This window comes from Cervus canadensis, chromosome 4 (genome assembly GCF_019320065.1).
Source record: "Cervus canadensis isolate Bull #8, Minnesota chromosome 4, ASM1932006v1, whole genome shotgun sequence".
Taxonomy (NCBI): domain Eukaryota; kingdom Metazoa; phylum Chordata; class Mammalia; order Artiodactyla; family Cervidae; genus Cervus; species Cervus canadensis.
Genome location: NC_057389.1, coordinates 57,924,152 through 57,947,301, shown reverse-complemented (window position 1 = coordinate 57,947,301; position 23,150 = coordinate 57,924,152). Strand labels below are relative to the sequence as shown.

At 39.2% G+C, this 23,150-nt stretch overlaps 1 protein-coding gene across 1 annotated transcript in view; it reads left to right on the top strand.

Moving 5' to 3' along the window:
• Positions 1–2,997: 2,997 nt before the first annotated feature.
• The window catches only part of UBE2D2 (ubiquitin conjugating enzyme E2 D2), a 43,881-nt gene continuing 23,728 nt past the window's right edge, over positions 2,998–23,150 (top strand). Inside the window, exon 1 of the mRNA XM_043465350.1 lies at positions 2,998–3,648. Within this exon, the coding sequence (XP_043321285.1) occupies positions 3,625–3,648 (24 nt within the window). The 5' untranslated portion in view covers positions 2,998–3,624. The remainder of the gene's footprint in view (positions 3,649–23,150) is intronic.

Below are 23,150 nucleotides of genomic sequence, written 5' to 3'. Positions count from 1 at the left end.
CTGTGTGAGGGGTTTCTCCAGTTGCTGAGAGCAGGGACTACTCTCCAGTTATGGTACATGGACTCTAGGGCATGCAGGTCATGCCGGCCCAGCTGCCTTGCAGCATATGGGACCTTCTTGGACTAGGGATCGAACCTGAGTCCCCTGCACTGGCAGGCAGATTCTTAACCACTGGACCACCAGGGAAGCCCTGATGTCTCTGCTTTTTAATAAGCTGTCTAGGTTTGTCATACCTTTTCTTCCAAGGAGCAAGCATTTTTTAATTTCGTGGCTGCAGTCACTGTCCACAGTGATTTTGGAGCCCAAGAAAATAAAGTCTGTCACTGTTTCCTTTTTTTCCCCATCTGTTTGCCATGAAGTGATGGGACCAGATGCCATGATCTTAGGTGTTTGAATGTTGAGTTTTAAGCCAGCTTTTTCATTCTCCTCTTTCATCTTCATTAAGATGCTCTTTAGTTCTTCTTTGGTTTCTGCCATTAGGGTGGTATCATCTGCATATCTGAAGTTGTTGATATTTCTCCCAGCAATCTCGATTTCAGCTTGTGATTCATCCACCCTGGCATTTTGCATGATGTACTCTGTATATAAGTTAAATAAGCAGGGTGACAATACACAGCCTTGATGTACTCCTTTCCCAGTTTTGAATCAGTCTGTTGTTCCATTGTTAATATTTATTTATTTATTTGATTGCATCAGTTCTTAGTTGCAGCATATGAACTCTTAGTTGTAGCATGGGAGAATCTAGTTCCTTGACCAGAAATCGAACCAGGGCCCCCCACTTTGGGAGCATGGAGTCTTAGCCACTGGACCACCAGGGAAGTTCCATATAGTAATATTTTTAATAGTAAAAATATTAAGACAACTTAAATGTCCCCCAAAATGTGATAATATGATATGTTTATGATTGAATATACAACCATTGAAATATAATAAAAATATGTCTTGACACAGGAAGATTCACCATATATTGTTTATTTTAAAAGTAAGTTACCTGTAATTAGTCTCCAGCTAATAAAAATAACTGGAAAAAAAAAAAAGTAAGTTACCTGACAACCTAGAGGAGTGGGATGGAGTAGGAGGTGGGAGAGAGGTTCAGGAGGGAGGGGACATATGCATACCTATGGATGATATCATGTTGATAAATGCCAGAAACTAACACAATATTGTACAGCAATTATCCTCCAATTAAAATAAATATTTTTTAAAAAGTAAATTACCAAAAATTTCAGGTGCTTTCACTACACACACACAAATGAATAGAGAAGTTAACTGTCATGACTGTAATCATGCCATTATGTTTATGTGTATCAAATCAACATGTTGTACACCTTAAGTCCATAATTTTTTTTAAACAGGTATATGATGAAATAGTATAATGGCATGATCCTACATTTTCAAAGAAAAATATATATTTATATATAATGGGAAAACACAGAAAGGACAGAAACTAAATGTCACAAATGGTTAATTGTTGGATGATGGGAGTGTAGTAGACTTTTGTTTCCTTCCTTTTGCTTATCTGTATTATTATCTGTATTGCTTACTTCCTTATCTGTATTTCTTGCAATGAAAAATGTAAATTACTTTTTAATACAAAGTATTGTTGAAGAAAAGTTTTAAAAATGTGACCAATGAGCATTTTGCACCTCTCCCATTACAGTTCTTAGGAAGAAAAGATTTAGGACTTTGGAATCTTCCTCTCCACCTCCAACCTAACACCTATCCATCCTTGGCCACTGGACATAGCTTTGCCCTCCTTTGACACTGGATCCATGGTGGCCCTGCCTTATGGGTCCAACCTGTATTCAGTAGGTTAGGCATTACAAGTTTTGCGGCTGACTTATGGCATGACTTTTAGCAAGATCCTTTTCCTTAGGGGCTCCAGTTTCTCCTCTCTTAATCAGTGATCTTTAAGGTGCCTTCCAGACAGAGTAAGAACAGACTTAGAATCAGGAAACCCTGGGGGAGACTTGGGAATGTAGGCATCACCGCCCAGAAGAATATTCCTTATTATTCTTTGTCCCCAAAAGGGTCCCCAACCAGGTAAAAAGCACCTCCCAGACCAGGCCTTATAAAACCAGTCAGCCTTATATTTCTCTGGTCCTGGTTGCTGGCCTCCACACAGAGTAGTTGCTCCGTGAACTCACTTTTTGCCTCTATCTTTTAAAAGTAATCCCAGAATAGGTTTTCTTTTTAAAATTTAATTGGAGGCTAATTACAATGTTGTAGTGGGTTTTGCCATACATGGACATGAATCAGCCATGGGTGTACATGTGTTCCCCATCCTGAACCCCCTCCCATCTCCTTCCCCATCCCATTCCTCAGGCTCATCCCAGTGCACCAGTCCTGAGCACCCTGTCTCATGCATCGAACTTGCACTTGTGATCTGTTTCACACATGCTAAATATACATGTTTCAGTGCTATCCAGAATAGGTTTTCTAAGCTTGCTTTTGATGGTGAGCTGAACGCAAAGTTGGTTTTATTACTGGAGCACACATTGTGCAAGTTTTTTGCTGAGGTAACAGCTTTATTGCTTATTTGTAACAACTCACCAAGCGGAGCACCTCTCCTGACAAGCCAGTGGCTGAGAGACATTCAAATTGTCACTCACTTGGGGCCTTCGTGGGGAAAACCATCTCAGGGCTGCCGGCGGTGTGCATGTAGAACCATAGTCCCGCAGGTGCCCAGGCTGTTACCACGCGGCTTCCCGAGAGAGATTTGACCAGACTCTTGACTTGAGGGAAGTCCCAAGCTATGCCACTGTGGAGCTGTGTGACCTTGGACAAGTCCTTTCCTCCTATGGCCCTACGTGCTCTTCCCCGGTCGGTTTATGCTATGGGGACGGTCGAGTGATCTGGAAAACCTTCGCTTTTAAACATTTATTCATCTCAGGTATCACGCCAATCCGAGCCCACAGTCAAGGCAATCAAGGACCACTACTGGCAAACCTCTGCGACCCGCGCCACAAGTCTCGCGAGATCTCTCCTCTGCGCTTCGCGGCGTCATCCTCTCGCCGGCCGCGGCGGCGACGGCGACGGCGACGGCGCGTGAGGTACTCACAGGGGCGGCCCGTATCCCTCCGCCGCCGGCGCGGCCCGGCCCTCCTTTCCCCCGGCCCGCCAATCCCCGCTCTCCCGACCTGCCCCTCGGCCTGGGCCCACCCCGCGCTCCGGCTGCCCCACCCCGGCGGCGCCGCCCGCCCGCGCGTCCCTCGGTCCACCTGCAGCAGGCAGTCCCTCCGGCTGTCCTACCTAGAGGCGCCGGCCGAGCCCGAGGCCTGAGCTCTTGCTCTCCGGCGGAGGGATCCGCGGCGGCTGAGGAGGCGGCGCTGAGCCTAGAAGGAAGAGGCAGCTACCGCGGTGGCGGCGGCGGCGGTGGCGGCGGCGGCTCGGGCGGCAGCGCATAAAGGGGCCGCCGCCGGGTGATGCGGTGACCGCTGCGGCAGGCTCAGGAGCCGAGTTGGCCTCGGCCCTAAGTCCGTCCCGCCGGAACCGCGCTCCGGAACTCCCCATCTTCTCCGGCCGATCCGCAATCACCGAGGCGGCCTCGCGCCCCCTCGCCCCTTCCCCGTCCCTCCCCTGCCCCCGTCCCCGCCCCGGGGCCGCCGCCACCCACCTCCCACGATGGCTCTGAAGAGAATCCACAAGGTAAGAGGCGAGGGATCGGCTGTGTGTTTGGGCAGCTAGGCGGGTCGGCCGAGCTGGCTGCGGCCTGCACTTCCCGCCGTCTTCTCCGCCGGACTCCCGGCTGCTTCGGACCGGGCTGCTGGCGATGGCCCGGCCGGGCGGCCTTCACACCCCACTCCCAGTGATGGCGCCCATAGAGGCCCCGGCGCGCTGCCCGCACTTAGGCCGGAGGTATGCTCGCTGGTTCAGCGTTCCTTCCCGGCCTCCTTTCTAGGCCCCGCGTGGTATGGAGTCCCAGGGCCTCTCCCCGGCCTGGGACTTCTGTGCCAGAGGGCCATTGTCCGGCTGTGCCAGGAGGGGGTGCTGGAACTGGGGCGTTGGGCGGCCCCATCGACGGAGGTCGAAAGGGCTCTGTGCCCTATCTCCGCCTGTGCACCCCCTATCCCCACCTGCTTAGGCTCCCTCCGCAGAACCCCTTGAGCTTGGGGCCCTTACGAGGAAACGTTTTTGTCCGATCCAGAAATATTTCTTGAGTTCACTTGCCGTTTAGCGGCCGCACGCTTCCGTCCACTCTGCTCGTCCAGAAACTAAATAGGAAGTTGAGGAAATAAGCATGACTTTTAAGAGGAAGGGGGGAAGTGGAGGGAGAAGCATTTTATTCCTTGAGGTTGCCAAATGTAGTCAGAAACATACTTCAGTTTGTAGGAGTGGATTTAATAGAAGGGGTATTGTCAAGGATAGAGGTAGAAACCTGAACATTTGAAAACCACTGGAGAGAATTTCACAGGTTTCCTTTTACATTCTCTTCGCAAAATGGATTTTAACGCTTAAATGAGGTGATGTTTTCTGGGAGATCCTTTTAATGTAGAAGGGATTTTGCTAGATTTTTCCAATAGAAAAGATTTCTTTGCCCTTTGAAAGGTTATCTGTAGTTGTCTCTACGGAGGTTTTTCTAATATTGCTTCTAGATTATGGACTTGGCTTAAAGTTTAGGGTTTTTTCCCTTCCCTCTAATATTATAACCTCCTATTATCTCTCACTATCTTTTTTACTTAGGGGGAGAAGCGACACTGATGATTTGTTTCGTGTTTGACTTGGCTACTTGGAGAGGCTGTACTAAATCTCTAGCCAGTGAGAAGTAGATCCTGGGATCCATTCTCTAGGATGGGATGGAGATGCAAGGGGGAAGAGAACTAATTTTCACCTTGCATTAAATTCAGTGAAAATGGAGATTTGGTCAGTTTAAACACTTCAGCTCAGCAGTTGGTTCTGGTTTTATTCTTGATCAAAGACCTTTCCTGTGGAATTAATCCCAGTGGTTATTGTAAATTAGGTTAGATCCTCACCAACTTCTTTTGACTTTGATTTCCATCAAATGAAAAAGGGCAGACTTTAGACAGTAAATCTTGTACTAAAGTGAAGCAGGTTATTTGTTAAAAGAAGCTCATCCTCAAGTAGAGATCTCTTGAACCCTTTTAAGGGGCAGGAGCACACTGAGGACAAGTTATGTAAGTAAATAATAGCATTTTTAAGACTTTAAGGAGTTAATAGATTCTTAAGGACTAATTGAGAAGTTATCAACTTGAAATTATACTTACAGAAGATTGTGCACTTTTAAAACCTGAAGAAGAATAAATATAATGTGCAATCACTTACAGATCAAGAGATATAACCTTTAGTCTCTACTCTAAGTGATATGTGTGTTATGGCGGTTTTTTTAGAGAAGGAAATAGCACTCAAAACATGCATTTTAATCGTCTTCCTTGCCTTCTTTTGAGATACTGCATATTCGCTAGATTTTCTCTAAAAGATACCTTTATTAAAATTTTAGTAAAAATCAAGTGTCTACCATGATTATTTGAACTTTTAAAACTCACTATTAACCTTTTTTTCACCTGGTTTGTAACCTAGAACTGTCCTCAAAGTATGGCTCAACTTAGACTGCCAGGGATTTGAAAAATAAACTTATTTTTGGTGTACATACTGGTCAATAAAATTGTGAAAACAAAATGAAGATTTTTTTTCCCCCAAGCATTTTGTAAAACACTAATTTTAAATTGAATACAGACTTAACCTAGATATGTATAAGACCAGTCCTATCTCACCCTCAGCCCTAGTAATGTATCTGCGATGCAATCCCCCAAAGACAGACTTGGCTTACATAATTGGTCTTAGTCTTGAATCTTCCCAGTTACCACTCTGAGAAAGTAGTTCTGTTTAAATACCTCTCAACTTCGGATAGCATGGACTACTGCATCTGGGTTCTAATAAAATTTTATTAAGAGCAAATACTTTTGACCAAGGCAGCGTCAGGAATTCTGTGTCTTGTGTTTCATTGACACAGGATAATAGTGTTCTGTGAATCTCACAGTCCTTTAAATGCCATGACTTTTTTGGAAAAAGCTCTTGATGGATTTTATTTTGATAGAAACTTTAAGGTCGTATATGCTTTAACAGAGTTTACCGAAGAGTTTTCATTTTGAACATCCATTATGGTTCCATGCAGGGTTTGGGACCCTTTGGTATTGTTTGTATCTACACCAAATGGCCCCAGTCTGCTACATTTTGAGGTTTTCTGCTGACATTATGGGTCTTCAGCTTTGATTTTGATGCTTTGAGTGTCTGCCTCTAGCAGCACCACCCCCAGCCTTTTTCCAGTTGGCTGCATCTCATCTGTTGTGGGCTGGGAAACCAGATCACTGAGCTTATTAAAATTATGTCTAAAATAAGATCCAGTAGGCTCTGAGTGAAGAGGGCTTCATGTGTTCTGTGAACTGTGTGGTCTGTTCGACTGATCAGAGACCTTTTTTTTTTAACTTGCTTCCTGTTTTTCTTCTTTACTTTTGTTATACAGATGCAGGAGGCTTTTTGTGCTCTTACAGTGCGTCAGCATTGAAATACAGGGTAAATTTCTTTATTTTGAGGAAGAGTAAAAGGCTAAATATCATGAGGAATTGGAGACAGACCAAAGTTAGGATACTAAAAGCTCTTAACAATAATAGTGACTTGTACATTTTAATGGTGTCCTGCTAGATATAATTACATTTGGTATACATAGCTTTAATGCCAGGACTGTCACTTGATTTACTGTATTTCTATGATTAAAGCGTCTTTTAAGTTTCCTGAAAAGCCCAGTCAGTCAGTTAATTTTCCAGTAAAATAAAATTTCAAACTCTGATGGCTAGGCAGGTAACCAAAATGAGAGCAAAGGGAATTGGAGGGAACTAGAAATTGCACGTGCTTTTAGAAGAGGGCAGCTGCTATTCAGCTCCCTCCAAGTGTTGCTTTTGCCAGGATCCGTGCCCAAAGTTACCAGATTTTTTTTTTCTTTTTTTTTTGAGGGAAGCCACAAAACCAAATTTTTGGCAACCAATTCAAATTAAAAACAAGGACAGCAAAACCAAAAGACACCTCCACACTTTTTTTGGTAGATTGGTAGGTACCAGTTTAATGTATGAATTAAAGTTAACAAAAGATTGAGGTTCAGCAAGTAACCAGGAGCGTAAGGATTAAATCATTTGAACCATACTTTCTGTCTTTTTCAAAGTATTGCTTTATGTAAATAGGCATAATTAAGTAGTTTTTTTTGGTAAACTTTTAATTAACTTCTTCAGTGAAGTTTTGTATGGTTATGGTTGTAGGAAAAACCAGTTCAGTAGGTAGATTGATCCCAGGCAGATGCTTACAACTTACTCTTCATTGTAATCTGTTTCATGTTATGAATCATCTTTCTGTAGACTACATACTTTGAAAATATCTAAGATTGCCAGTTACCAAAGGATGATTTTTAAGGATATGGGAAGGGAGTTGTAATATTATAATAGTACTAGTTTTAAGATTATCTTAAAATAGAAGTGTGATATGATACATTACATTAATCTTATCAGAGGTAAGGATTCAGTTAATCCCAGTCAAAATGATGAAACAAATTAGCAAATAGTCTTGTGGAGTATTTGGAACTTTAATAAGTGGTTGACAGAAGATGACTCAATTAGTTATATATTGGAAAGTAGACATCCCTTCTTACTCCAAAAGATAAACTTCTTGAAATCTCTGGGAAGATTTTTTTTTCCTTTAGAAATGATTCTTTGCTTCACAAGGGTTTGTTTAGTTGAGAAACTTTCTTTGGCTCTTTTGGGTTGCTATTTAAATATAATTTAAACAGCCATCATTAACTTCATAAATCTGGGGGGGGGGGGGCGGTGTCTAAAGTCTCCCAAAGTATATTATTGTACTGCTGACTGACAAGGAGGAAGTTTTGACAAAGTCCAATTCTAGATATTTTAGTCCAGAGAGAGAAGGCTGCTAAAATATCCTAGGCATTTCTCAGGATAGGAATACCTGACTCATGCTTGATGCTGCCAGCAACCTTTGCAGCCTCATCCCAAAATTGAAGGAGCACACTTGTTTTTTCTGTAGAAATAAAGTTTTGGTGGTTAGGTTCCCAGGCTAACCTTCAAAAATCATGTTAAAAATATGACATAGAAAAATAAAGTACCATTTCTTCTTCTGTATACACAATCAAGTGAGATTTCAAGTAATAGAATCATAAAATTTTAGCTCTGCATCACATCTCAGAGCTATGGCCTAAAAAGTCCATGTGACTTAGTAGGGCTGGATTAAGAATCTGGATTTCTTGACTGCTCAGTGTCTTTTCTGGCAGGCACTGTACCCTTACACAGTCGTTAGGGGTGTAATCCCAGGGAATGCAATTTTTTCTTTTGTTCAAACAATTGAGCATTTATGCTCTGGAACCAGAAGATTTTACCTTCAGCATCTCTTTTTATTGTTGGAGAGGTGTCCATGAATTCGCTTAAAACAATGCAGTTTTTGTTTTGTTTTTCAGTGTTTTAATTCCCATAAAGCAGAAAAATAAGAAACTATGCAAATTTTGGGTGTTCTATCCTCCATATATCTTTCATCATAGTCAAATGGGTTTTTTTTTTTTAATGGGTTTTTTAATCTCTCCAAAAGACTAAGAATCACTGTCCTACCTCCTTAAACACTCCTTAATCTCAGTAGGTGACCCAATTACCTATTCTGTAGAGAAAATAAAAATCTGTGTGAATCCTTTCAAATTTCCTTTGAAGACTTTAAAAAGAAAAACCAGACCTCACAGCTACAATCTTGAGAGTACTCAGTGTATATCAGAATGACTGAATCTTCTGAACAACTCTGTGAGAATTCTGTTCTCAGGTTAGAAGAGAAAATGGAGGCTTGGAGAAGTAAACAAACTTGGCTGTGATTATATGGCTATGATATGAAGAGCCAGGATTCAGATGCATTCTATCTTGACCAGGGAGCCAACCATTGCTCCAAATGTACCTTAGTCATCACTCTTCTTCCCTCTTGTCTCAGGGGAAGCTCTGCTTTTCCCATTGCAAGCTAACTTTTGCTATACATCCTATTCTTTTGCCGGGTCCTTGCTCTCTAATAATTGTCCCTGCTCTCCTAGTTCTTATCTCTTCTTTGACTCCCCTCAGTATCCAAACTTATCTAAGACTTTCTCATCATAAGAAAAATAAAAAAACTTTTACCTCCTCTCCCCAACTAGAGCTGATTCCTTTCCTTCCTCTTCTTTATCTCTTCCATCTCTGACATTTCAGTGCCAAAATTCTTGACAGAATAGTGTATATTCACTGTTTTGGAACTGTTCAGTAAGGTCATTGATGATTACTTAATTGCCAGATTCAGTGGATACCTGTTTTTATTTAATTTCTGTAACAGTTGATGTGATTATTACTTCTTTCCCTCGGCTTCTGATAAACTGTTTCCTCCTTCTGCATATCTAGTGTTCTAATAAAGTTAGTGTTTCCTAACTTTTTTAGAATAATGTTAAATTAATATTATTGATGGATATAAACAAGAGTTCATGAAGTAATGTATACTTGGATTAAAATTGACAGCACACATGACCCCAGATAAATTAACATATCAATATATAATATCACAAGCACAAAAATAGGGAAATTATTTACAAACAAAATACATTAAGAGGAAACATTGTTCACTGTCATTTTGCTGTAAAGTAACAAAGTAAAAATGGTATTTTAAGAAAATAAAAGGAATCATCATCAGATGCTGCATTAAATGTGTTACTCTTGAGAATTCCCTGTAGTCCATTGATTAGGACCCCTCAATTTCACTGCTCATTTCACACCCACTTTCACCTGGGTTCAGTCACTGGATGAGGAACTAAGATCCTACAGGCTGCTTGGTGTGGCAAAAAAAAAAGATGTTACTCTGTGTTGTTTTCATTACAGTATAATGCAAACATTTGTTTTAAACAGGTGCACTGCAGCAAAAGAAAGAATTAAAATTGCATATTTTGCAATATTCATGCAGTTAGACTACTACCAACATTATTGTCTCATGGATAGACAGGTCACTTAACTTAAAAAAAAAGTTTTCTTTACTTATGTTTATTTTAAAATAATCTGTTATTTTTGGGTTTAAGAAAGGACTCTGCTTTTCATTTAAAACTTCCATCTTCTAGCCCATAGGGGCTCAATTGGTATAGTAGAAATATTAGTGTTTAATATGCTTTGATTAAATAACTTCTCAAATATGTTTGAATTATAATAAGTAAAATAAATCACTGAAGTTAAATAGATAATACCCATGGTTAAATGCTGTTTGTGCATCAGAGCATAGACATAATTTGCTTTGTAGTGTGTAAATTTCTTGAGGCATATTACTGCTTTAAATTAGTGTAAATATGTAGTATTTCTTAAACACATGTATTAAAGATAGGTAAAATTTAGGACAAAAATGTTGCCATCTTTATCCCTGTAGTACATGTTAGCATCTCATAAGAAATACTACTGTAGTTGAAACCGTTCTCAGAATTATTTTCCTTTAGTCTTTGTGCTTTTCCTTATGCCTTCTCAACCCACCCCCTCCTCCTTCTGAATTCTTATTCATCCTTGAATATCCAACAGACCACTTCTCTGTGAAGCATGCCCCAGGCATGCAGGCAATAGGGTTCTACTATAGAACTGTTTCTTAGTATATAGACATGATTGATTATTACCCCCTCTAGACTGAATTCTTCTGGGCAAAGTCCCTGTCTTCTTTATATTCCCAGTACCTGACACATAGTAGGCATTCAGTTTTTGCCAGCAGCTTTTAGTGAATCTTAACAGCAAGTAGTATGGTGGAAAAACTAGTAGAATTTTGGAGCTCCATGTCTACTCAGTCATGTTCTAACCCTGTGTGTGTGGCCTTAGGCAAGTTACTTCACTGATTTTCTTTGGTCTCAGCTTCCTTGCCTGTAGAATGAGGATAATGTCACATACCTTGCAAGCCTGTGGGGGATGAGTAGAAAGGAAATATGGACCACATAAAAGATAGTTTTTAATATTAATTACCACTGGCTTAATTGCCCAGTAATGTTGACCCGTGAAATTGGTAGAATCTTGAAATCTTAGATGGTGTCAGTGATGTTTTCCATTTCACTTCATTGCCACCACAGTCAAAAAAGAAGGAAAAAAATGTACACCCTGATGTTGTAAAAATTATGTTTTATAATACTTCTAAATGGAAAAAGGGACTGAATTCCAAATCTTTTCTTCAGTAAACTTCTAACTACTGTTATCTTAATATATTTCCAGCACATGTGATATTTTTGTAAGCCTAGATGTAAGAACAATTTTCTTAACATTATCTTGTAATAGAAGTATCTGCTTCTGTCCTTTGAGCATATAACCACGCACCCCCACCCCCGCCACTTGCACCTGTTTAAATCATAGCACTCCTTCATCAACTTTTTAAGGGCCTATATCAGATTAAAAAATTTGAAATCAAAGCTGAATTTTACAGAAGCCACAGTGATAACAGTTTAGAAATAGATTTCTTAAAATAATAGTATACTAATGGGAGTGAGTGCTTTTCTTTAGATTAAATGTCCTCATGTACACCAACTGTATCAGCTTCATTCAATTCAGTTCAGTTGCTCAGTCGTGACTCTTTGCGACCCCATGAATCACAGCACGCCAGGCCTCCCTGTCCATCACCAACTCCCGGAGTTTACTCAAACTCATGCCCATGGAGTCGGTGATGCCATCCAGCCATCTCATCCTCTGTTGTCCCCTTCTCCTCCTGCCCCCAATCCCTCCCAGCATCAGGGTCTTTTCCAGTGAGTCAGGTCTTTGCATGAGGTGGCCAAAGTATTGGAGCTTCAGCTTCAACATCAGTCCTTCCAATGAACACCCAGGACTGATCTCCTTTAGGGTGGACTGGTTTGATCTCCTTGCAGTCCAAGGGACTTTCAAGAGTCATCTCCAACACCATAGTTCAAAAGCATCAATTTTTCGGCGCTCAGCTTTCCTCATAGTCCAACTCTCACATCCATACGTGACCACTGGAAAAACCATAGCCTTGACTAGTTGGACCTTTGTTGGCAAAGTAATGTCTCTTCTTTTTAATATGCTGTCTAGGTTGGTCATAACTTTCCTTCCAAGGAGTAAGCGTCTTTTAATTTCATGGCTGCAATCACCATCTGTAGTGATTTTGGAGCCCCAAAAAATAAAGTCTGACACTGTTTCCACTGTCTCCCCATCTATTTCCCATGAAGTGATGGGACCAGATGCCATGATCTTAGTTTCAACTTCATAGGGCCGCTGTAATAAATTACACAGTAAATTACTGAGTGGCTTAAAACAGCAGAAATCTATTCTTTCACAGTTTTGGAGGCCAAAAATCCAAAATCAGCATACCAGCAGAGCCACACACCCTCTGGAAGCTATGTGGGAGAATCCTCCTTCCTTCTTCCAGCTTCTGGTGACTGTAAGCATTCCTTGGTTTGTGGCCACATCACTTCAGTCTCTGCCTTCATCTTCACACTACTTTCTCTGTGTGTGGTTTCTCTTTTGTCTTTTAAAAGGATATTTAGGGCCCATCCAGGTAATCTAGGATGATCTTATCTCAAGATCCTTAATTTTAAGTATGTTTACAAAGACCCTTTTTCTAACTAAGGTAATGTTTATAGGTGATAGGAATTAAGATGTGTCACATATCATTTTGAGGAGCATTCAATGCAGTGTACCATCTAATCCCCAAATTCTAATAAATGACTGTTTTAGATTGTAGTAGCCTTTAGGCTTTTCTGTTTTTAACTTTCTAAAATTCTGAAACAATCTCAGACCTACAGGGAGTTGCAAATACAATACCTAGAACCTCTTTTTCTTTAACCATTTCAGTGTGTTTCTTACAAACATGGACATCAAAATTAGGAAATTTCCATTGAAATATTACTGCAGTCTAATCCTCAGACCCCGTTTAAGTTTTGCCAGTAATGTGCTTTACAGAAAAGGATCCAGTCCATAGTTACTCGTTTAGTTTCTTTTTTTTCCTTTTTATTTATTTATTTATTTTTTAACTCGTTTAGTTTCCTTCGGTTCCTTAGTCTCTCCTTTGCTTCAATGGCCTTGACACTTTTAAAAGATTAGAGTCCAGTTATTTTGTAGAATGTCCCTCAGTTTGTGTTTTCCTGTTATTTACTCAAGATTAGGTTTAGGTCATGCATCTTTGATAGGAATGTCACAGAAGCATTACTATTTCCATCTCTGCATCCTATGAAGTGATGCGTGATTTTGGTTCAGTTTTTTTCATTCCATCCTGTCAGGTACTGTTCAATTTTAGTTTGACCCATTATGGAGAATTTTCACTTCCATCACTTGATTAAGGGGATATCTACCGGGGTTTCATACTATGAAGTTACTTTTTTTCTCCTTTATAATGAATAAATAATCTGTTCAGAGACACTTTGAATATATGTATGTCTTCTGTTTTTTTTTTAATTTATCTATTGCTGCAAGAGAAAATACCCTAAAACTTAGCTGCTTAGAGCTGGGTGGTTCTGGCTCAGGGTCCCGTGGTTATTGGTAGATCTCGGTTCTTTATGGGTTGCTGGACTTACGGACTTATTTCCTCCCCACGGACGTTTCTCCCACTGAGGGCTGCCTGGCTGTACTTAGGACATAGCACTGGGTTCCCGCAGAGTGATCTGTGAGAGAGAGCAGCCAAGTGAAAGCTGTAGTATCTTTTATTAACTTACCCTCAGAGCAGCATACCATGACTTCTGTGTTCTGTTGGCCTCACAGATTACCCCCGGGACAGTGTGGGAAGGAGGACTACATGAGGGTGTGAATACTAGGAGTTAAAGATCACTGGGAGCCAACTTGGGTACCTCGCGGTTACTCAGAAATTTTAATTTATTCACTTAAATTTATATTTGTGTAGACTCATGCTTTCTTTTTTTTTAATTCATGTGAATTATACTAGTTGACTATCATTTACTGTAATGCTCAACTTGTCCCCAGTTTGCTTTTTTCCCCATCAGTTGAGCACTTCTTTAAGTTCTGGCACAAAAGATGTTTCCTGCTTTTTCTTACACTTTCCCTGCTCTGGCTCTGTAATCATCTAGGTATGCTTTTGGAATCTGTTTCCACACTTTCTCAGTGTAATTAGTGGATGTAGCTAGGGAGTATGTGAATGTGTAGATTTGCCTTTCTCTCTGTGTATCAGAGACCATGAATTCACACTAATGCATCTTAATTCCAGTCCAGTACCATAGGGTTCATCGTGTATTTTTTCTTTTCAATATTGACATTCCTTTTCTTACAGTGAAAAACTTAGCTTTCGTTAATGTAATTACTCATTTGATCAGTTCCTCTGTGTATAATCAACTTCCCATTGCTGTGGCCCACCTGCGTAGATACTGTTCTTTGCTCCCCTCTCTCCTAGGGTTGCCCTTCTTAACTCTGTCCTTCCTGACTTGGACATCCTGCACTGAGTTATGCCTATCCCAGTGTGGATAGCCTCACTATTTTTAAAAAATAAATTAAAATATAGGACTTATGTGACATAAATATTTAGATTAAAAACTGTTTAAAATAGTAGTGCTAGTTGTTTTTTAAAACAGATATGGAAAAATCAAGTCTAGTGACTGACCACATAGCACTTTTCCCAGTTAGACAGTATGGCATTTTCTTGTAGCCCTTTTTTGAAAAGACTAAAACCATAATTTTAGTTTAGTGTTATGAAACAATTTTGGTAATTCTAGAAGCCCGTGTAAACTCATCTCCATTCTTAAAATAATTGAAAGCAATCATAATTTAAAATCCTGAAGCTTAATCTTTTATTATGAAAGTTTTAGATACTGATAATGACCAACACCTAGGCACTTACTATCCAGCTTAAGATTCAGACCTACCTAATTTAGCTCCAGTGTTAAACATTAATCAAGAACCATGGCTTCTCTTGGTAATTTATGAGCTTGAAATCTTTGCATATATTCAAAAATATTCATGTTTCGCTAAAGGTACATTGTTGTTAGTGATGGGGAATTACTTGTGCAACCTCCTCTACTTTACCCATTATATCAAGGCAGTAATATATCATCACTGAGGTTATAGCAGGTCGGTTTCCTGAGGTTACATACAACATTAATACAAGGCTAAGAAAATTGTTCAAACTTTGAGGAACAAGTAACAATGTATTGGCATTTGAATCATGAACATGACTTGAATCTCAGAGTCTGAGGTAGGACCACCAGTGATAGCACTCTTTTTACTTTTATAATCAGTATTTTCATTATCTTCTAGCTTCTGTTAAGTCCAAAACTATTCTAATTTGTGATCCTATATATGTGACAACTTTCCTTTCTGGAAGCTTACAGATTTTCTTTGTCCCCAGTATTGTGAAATTTCCTGATGTTTGGTATGTAGGTCAATTTTCATTTATTTTGCTTGACATTCAGTTGGTCTTTTTGGGTCTGTCTGTGTGGATTTGCTTATTCTGGACATTTCATAGAATCGTACAGCATGTGACCTTTTGTATCTGGCTTCTTTCATTTAGGCAGTGTTTTCAACATTATCCAAGTTGTAGCGTGTATCGGTACTTAATTCCTTTTTCTGACTGAATAATATTCCATTTTATGAATATACCATGTTTTCTTTTTCCATTTATCAATTGATGGGCATTTGGTTTGTTTTAATTTTTTAACTATTAAGAATAATACTGCTGTGAACATTTATCTTCAGATTTTTGTGTGAACATATGTTTTCATTCCTCTTGGGTATATACCTAGGCGTGAAATTGCTGGATCATATGGTAATTTTATTTTAAATTTTTAAAATTATTTCCTTCTAAGAGTTTTTTAGCTATAACTCTTATATTTAGATCTTTGATCTGTGTTTTCCAATTTTTAATTTTTGTAAAATACATATAAAATTTGCCATTTTCACTATTTTTAAATATACAGTTCATTGCTAGTAAGTGTATTTTATTTGTATTGTTGTACAGCCATTGCTATCTCCAGAATTCTTCATTTTTCAAAAGTTACCTATTAAGCAGTGACTCCTCATCTTTCTCCCTAGCCTTTAAACACCCACCATTGTACTTTATTTCTCTATGATTTTGACTTGGTTACTCATGGAAGTAGAATCATAAAGTATTTCTCTTTTTGTGACTGATTTATTTCACTTGGCACAGTGTCCTCAAGATTCATCTATACTGTCAGAATTTCCTTCCTTTTTAAGGCTACTAAAGTATTCTGTTGTTGTGTATATACCATATTTGCCTATCCATTTATCTGATGTTGGACATTTGGGTTATTTACACATTTTAGCTCTTCTGAGTAATTCTGCAGTCAGCATGGGTGTATCTTTAAAAGACCCTCCTTTCGGTTATTTTGGGTATATACCAAGAAGTGGAATTGCTGGATCATATGGTAATTATTTTTTAATTTTTGAGAAACTACCATATTGTTTTACACAGTGGCTCTACTGTTTTACATTCAGCCCCTGCTCCCCCGCCCCTTGTGATGCACAAGGGGTTCAATTTCTCTACATCCTCACCAGCACTTATATTTTCTGCTTTTGGTTGGTTGGTTGGCCCTCCCCCACTTTTTTTTTAAAATAGTAACCATCCTGATGGAGTGAGATGGTGGTCTTTGATCCATTTTAAGTTAATTTTTGTGTGGTAAGCATCTAAGTTCATTTTTGCATGTGAATATCCAGTTGTCTTAGCACCATTTGTTGAAAAGATCATTCTTTCCCACACTGAATTGTTTTGGCAGCTGTGTCAAAAACCAATTGGCCATAGATAAATGGGTTTATTTCTGGACTCTCAATTCTGTTTCGTTGATCTGTATGTCTTTTCTTATGTCAGTACCATACTGTCTTGAATACTGTAGCTTTGTATTAAGTTTTGAAATTAGAAACTGTGACTCCTCCAACTTTGTTCTTTTCCGAGACTGTTTTGTGTTTTTAGATCCCATGCATTCCCTATGAATTTTAGGTTCTGCTAGTTGTTGTGTGTGGTGTTTTTTTTTTTTTTTTTTTTGGCAGTTGGAATTTTGATGGAGATTGTATGGAATCTACAGATAAATTTGGGAAGTATTTGAGCTAGTTTTCCTATATTTTCTATTTTCCATCTTTATCTTTTATCTGTTTTTTGGAAAGACTTTCTCAGATTGTTTGCTTGCTTGTTTTAAGGATTTTCCTCTTATTTCATAGAAGCAATAGCTTCTCTTAGCTTTAAGGATATTCATGATAGTTTTTCTTTTAACTTTTTCTTCTCCCTGCATGGTCTTTGCTTTTTCCTGCTTCTTTTTTTCTTCACATTGTTTTGGTCTTTATCTTTCATGTTGAGTGATGTTGAAGATGGCCAGTTTCTTTCATTGTTGTTGTTTATCCTTATTTTAGAATAGGGCATTAAAAAGCTGATTAAAGGGTCTGAGCATATGGGAGTGAGGTTTGGCAACTGTGAAACTCTATGGTTTGCTGGCAGGGCTATTCTCCAGATGAATCACTGATGTCAGTGAGTCATATAGCTCTTTATTTTGTGCTGGTCAAGTTTTTCTTGAGAAGGGTCTTTTCATCTCCTGCCTGGAACGTACAGGTCAAGCTTCCCATGTTTTCAGGACATTGTGTGTATGTTTTCAGGACAAAGTTTGTATGTAAATATTCACTTAACCTTCTGATTTCCATACATCATTCATGCCATTAACTATGCTCAGTGTCTGTGAGTTCTGAGACCTTATGTTTTATCCTCTCTGGAGAACAAACCTCTGGTTTGCTTGGATGGAAAGGACATTCACTGGTAGAATCAGGGAAGTGATCTAGATGTCATTTTTAGTTTTAAGTTATTTTCAGATTTTTACCCATAAACAACATATAATACTGCTTTGGATGTTGTCAGTTTACATAGATGTTATGGAAATGTCTACATTTTAAATAGCATGCATTTTCAATGAATAGAAATATTCCACCAATATATTTTAAAATTTATTCCCCCTATAATAGATATTTTGTTTCCAAGTTTTTATTAGTAAAGATGTTGAAGCTCAGTGTTGCCTTGATGCATGTAGGTGAGAGTTTCTCTTTCTAGTCAGTAGGATTGTTTGGTTGTAGAGAGAGGCTCTTTATTTTTGCAAGATAATGCCAAATTAACTTTTTTCTTTAAAATTTTTCATTATTTTGAACATAATTTTGAACATTATTTTGAACGCTATATAAAGGTACAAAAAAGTGGAGTCGCTCAGTTGTGTCTAACTCTGTGACCCCATGAACTGTAGACCCCCAGGCTCCTCCGTCCGTAGGATTTTCCAGGCAAGAATACTGGAGTGGGTTGCCATTTCCTTCTCCAGGGGATCTTCCCGACCCAGGGATCCAACCCGGGTCTCCCACATTGCAGGCAGACTCTTTATCATCTGAGACACCAGGTGTCTAATAAATTTCAGTGAAAATTTCAGACATATCCAAACATTCAGTGGTCTACAATATATCACCATGTTTTTTGTGTTTATTCTTTTGTGTTTATTTTGTGTTTATTCTTGATTACCTCTTCCACCCACCCTTCTGGATTATTTCAAACTCAACCCCAAATGTCATATCATTTTATCTGTAAATAATTCAGAATGTGTTACTTAGAGATAATGCATTGGTTCTCCGTAGGGATAGTTTTGCTTACCAGGTGATGTTTGGCATTGTAAACATTTTTAACTGTCGCAGCTGGGAGGCTACTGGGTGCTACTGGCATCTGGTAGATAGAGACCAGGGAGCTACTGAACATCCTGCAATGTGTAGGACAGCCCCCACAACAAAGAATTATCCTGCCCCAAATGTCAGTCATTTCCCAGATTGAGAAATCCTGAGCTAAGGAAGTCTGAGGTACATTCAGTGGTTCTTCCTGTATATATTTCTAAACACATGCTGTTGTATTACACAAAGATTTAATTTCTGGGAATTATAACTCTAAAAGAACAAGCACTTTAAAAGTCATACAAAACTCCTGTGAATCTTAGTATCTTTATGTGACTGATAAAAGTATTGGATATTTACATATTTTTAAAATAGTTCATGACTATTATTTGGTGTTATAAAGAACCCTGGGCAATATAGTGAAATGTCAATTCTGAAGGGATGTGGATCACTTGAAATAAACTACTTTTGTCATGACGTTACACCTTTTTTGGGCCAGTAACTTTCAGTAGCAGGGTAGTTTGGGGTGGGGGTTGTGTGTGTGTTTGTTTTCCAGTATGTTGCAGGATTAGAAATTGGTATTGTTTTGCTGAGAATTTGCTGTGGTAGTAATTGTTGGAAGGATCTATCATTGAGTCGTCTTATTTTTAGAGGCTGCATAGGGATATTTATCAGTTAGTTTTGCTGTATAACATGATTCCAAAACATAAAACAGTAGTGATTTATTTCTTAGGATTCTGGATTGACTTGAAGGTTTTGTTTCATGTGTTATCAGCCAGGGTTATTCTTGTGGCTGTGTTCAGGGTTAGAAGGTCCAAGAAGATCTCTCTCATGTGACTGGGGCCTTGATACTGACTTGGCTGCAGTGTGCACCACTGTCCCCCAAATGGCCTTTCCAGCAAGAAAGCCTGGACCTCCTGTGTGGTGGCTTAGAGCTGCTGTGGTGGAAAGAGCAGAAAGAAAAGCCGTCAAGTCTCTTCCACCCTAGACTTGTAACTGATGCAGTGTCATATTTGCTTAATTTTTTTTTGGTCGAACAAGATCCAAGGCCAGCTGGGATTCAAAGGGAAAGGAAATAGACTACTTCCTAATAAGAGAAGTGGTATGTTCTTACAGGGAGGGAAAAATTGTTGGCATCCATCTTTGGAGATTATTTACTGCAGGAGAAGTTGTAGTAAGCGTTGTCTTATACTAACATGTTTACTTCTTGGATAAGGTCACTTGTTAAATGCATTTAATTCTGTAGTAGTAGAATTTTGCTTCTTTGGATTCATTAAAAACAGTTCTGAATGGTTGGGTAATATTAAGTTATTAATAATATTTTTTCCAGTTTTAATTCAGAGAAGTTTTTTATGAAGATTTGTTTGGCCAATCAATAGGAGGAGGGAGGAAGGGAAGAGTAGAGGGGAAGGGAAAGGCTTGTTGGATGTGAAATGTAAAAATGTGGTTGTTTTGAGGAGAGATATAACTGTTTACTTGGGGGTTTGTCTTTTCCTGTTAAAATAACCTAAGTTGCTTTGTTTATTTGCTTTATTGAGAGATAATTGACATATAACATTGTGTAAGTTTCTTATACAGTGTGAACTTGATATTTACATAGTGTAAAAAGATTACCACGATAGTGTTAGCTAACACTGCCATCATGTCCCATAATTACTTCTTTTCTTTTGTGGTGGGACCATTTTAAGATCTCCTCTCTTAGCAAATTTCAAATATATAATACAGTATTCTTAACTATAATTGCCATGTGCATTAGATCCCCAGAACTTATTTATCTAATAACTAGAAGTTTGTACTCTTGTTATAGGGACACATAATTTTATACTACCAGTCTTATTCTTTCTAAGACTGTCGCATAACTCATGATCTTGATAACATAAGGCTGACTAGGCTATGCTTTCTTTTGTTTGTTTTCTACTTGATTCATAATGTTTTCATACTTTTCCTGTTACCATACCAAAGAACAACTTCTGCCTGCTACCTCCTCTTTGTTAAAAAAGTGCTCTCAGAATCCTCAAGTAGCACCACTATAATGACTATATAGGTTAAACATTCTTGGTAGGTTATTTGGTCAGATTTGCCATATCAGAAACTGCTTAGGAGAACTATGCTTTGTTGTTAACATCAGGAATATAAAATGTTTTTGAAGCAGGTAATAGTACCAGACTTTCCTCCAGCCTAACTTTGGACTTGAATTTTCTGTCTGGCCCTCCCCCAATCTTTGCTGCAGACAAAATGGAAATACTTTTATACTGCAAACTTCATCATAGCAAAAAGGAAACTGTTCTTTTCTCTTATTGTCCTGATACTATAGTACCTTCCCCAAGATAGTAGTACATGTTTCTATTATTGTGCAGCATATAGTTGATTAAATGGCATCTCAAGTGATTTTAATGTGGACAGAGAACTCTCCTGTCTCTAGGCTAACCTAAAATGTAACTTTGAAAAAACATTTCTTCAGATATATTCACGCTTTGGCTAATACTGTTTAGTGTCATGTTTTGGAGGTTGGACTGTTCCTGAGAGGTGGACAAGTCATTTTTTATCTGTCTTTATAGTTGTTCTAAAATACAGTGCCAAGCAAGTATGTAGCAAGTCATCTAGCAGAGTACAATTTGTTTACTTGACTTTTGGTCACATCTTATAGAGATTTTAGTCTGTAGGAAGACTGATTTAACTGTGGATAGATTCATCGTCTTGAACAGGTGGTGCAGTGGTAAAGAATCCACCTGCTAATGCAGTAGATACAGCAGACTTGGGTTCAGTCCCTGGGTCCGGAAGATCCCCTGGAGAAGGAAATGGCACCCCACTCCAGTATTCTTGCCAGGAAAATTCTATGGATAGAGGAGGCTGGTGGGCCACAGTCCATGGGATCACAAAGACTTGGACATGACTGAGCAACTGAGCACACATGCTGATTCATTGTCGTGAACTCCCTGAGTTAGTGTTAGAGAACTCATGAAACAGAAGCTGTGCTTTGGAAGAGTGAAGAGTAAAGTCCATGGAAAGTGTTATTTTTAAGTTTTGAGGATTTACAGTCCTGTGGTGGTTTACTCACTAAGTTGTGTCCGACTCTTATGACTCCATGGACTGTAGCCTGCCAGGCTCCTCTGTCCATGGGATTCTTCAGGCAAGAATGTTGGAGTGGGTTGCATTTCCTTCTCCAGGGGATTTTCCTGACCCAGGGATCAAACCTGGGCCTCCTGCATTGCAGGCAGACTCTTAACCAACTTAACTAAACAAGGGAAGCCCTAGTTAAATAGTATTTATATATTTCAAAACATCTGAGTACCAGAACTTAACTATATGCTACTACTAAAAATAGTACATGTGAATTATTTTAGGGGTATGTGGGGTCTCATGGTTTTATGGAGTATGAGAAAAAGAATGTCGTTTTTAACTCTTTTTAAGGTCCTCGTTGTCCTGCCACTTTTAAGTAGCCTAGAAGCACACCAAGATAGTGATAGCATCATTTATTTCCCCATTTCCTTAGACTTTGGACTGTGGTACATGGTGATTAGTGCCATAAAAGAGTTCTTTAGGTTTCTAGTTTGCTGTGTAGTTGTTAACTGAGGTGGAATCCACTGGTGTAGATTCTGGTTATTTGAATGCCAAGAATGGAGCTCTTTTCTTAGTATTTCAGTGTTTTCTTCTGAGCTTAGTGCTGAAATTTTTTGGCATATGTAATAAGCACATAGACTCTTCCTATCTCCTTGGCTATATGCCAGGCTCATTTTGGAAATAGAGTGTGGAAGAGCACTGACCACTGCCTCAGTAACTGAAAGGAGAGGTAGTTTCGGATACTGACCGAGACCCTGTGTGGAGTCTGACCTAACCTGACCAACCATCATCAGCTCCAAGAGCAAGAAACCACTACTTGCCTGTTTTGCTTCTGGTACCATTTGTACCTCCTTAATATTTTTGTCCCCTTCCTTATTACAGAATCAGTCTTCTGGAAGACTTGTGATTTTCCTATCATAACTGTCATTTACTCAGGCACTTTCTACTTTGTCCTTGATTGCCAAAATTCTAAACTTGTTCTTTGTTAGGTATTTATAGGGTCCCGTGGCTGCAGTATTAGACTATTACTGCCTTCTCAAGTGCCTTACTTCATTAAATCTAAGATGCTATCCATTGAAAGATGTAGAAGCAGTGAAGTCGCTCAGTCGTGTCCGACTCTTTTGCGACCCCATGGACTGTAGCCTACCAGACTCCTCCGTCCATGGGATTTTCCAGGCAGGGGTACTGGAGTGGATTGCCATTTCCTTCTCCAGGGGATCTTTCGAACCCAGGTCTACCTGCATTGTGGGCTTCTAGGAAACCTGTCTCTCAGCACATTTAAGTGAAGGCTAAAGGTGCATGTGGTGGAAGAGTGCATAGAGTATTCCAAGCAAACTGTTCCTGGAGTCTTGAACTAGTTGACATTTAAAAGCTAATTGATTACGAAAAAGCTTTGAAATGAGTAAATGGTAGTTCATATAGGTAAAATAAGGTCTTGAAAAGGTTCTTGATCCTCAGTAATGAACAAAGAATTGT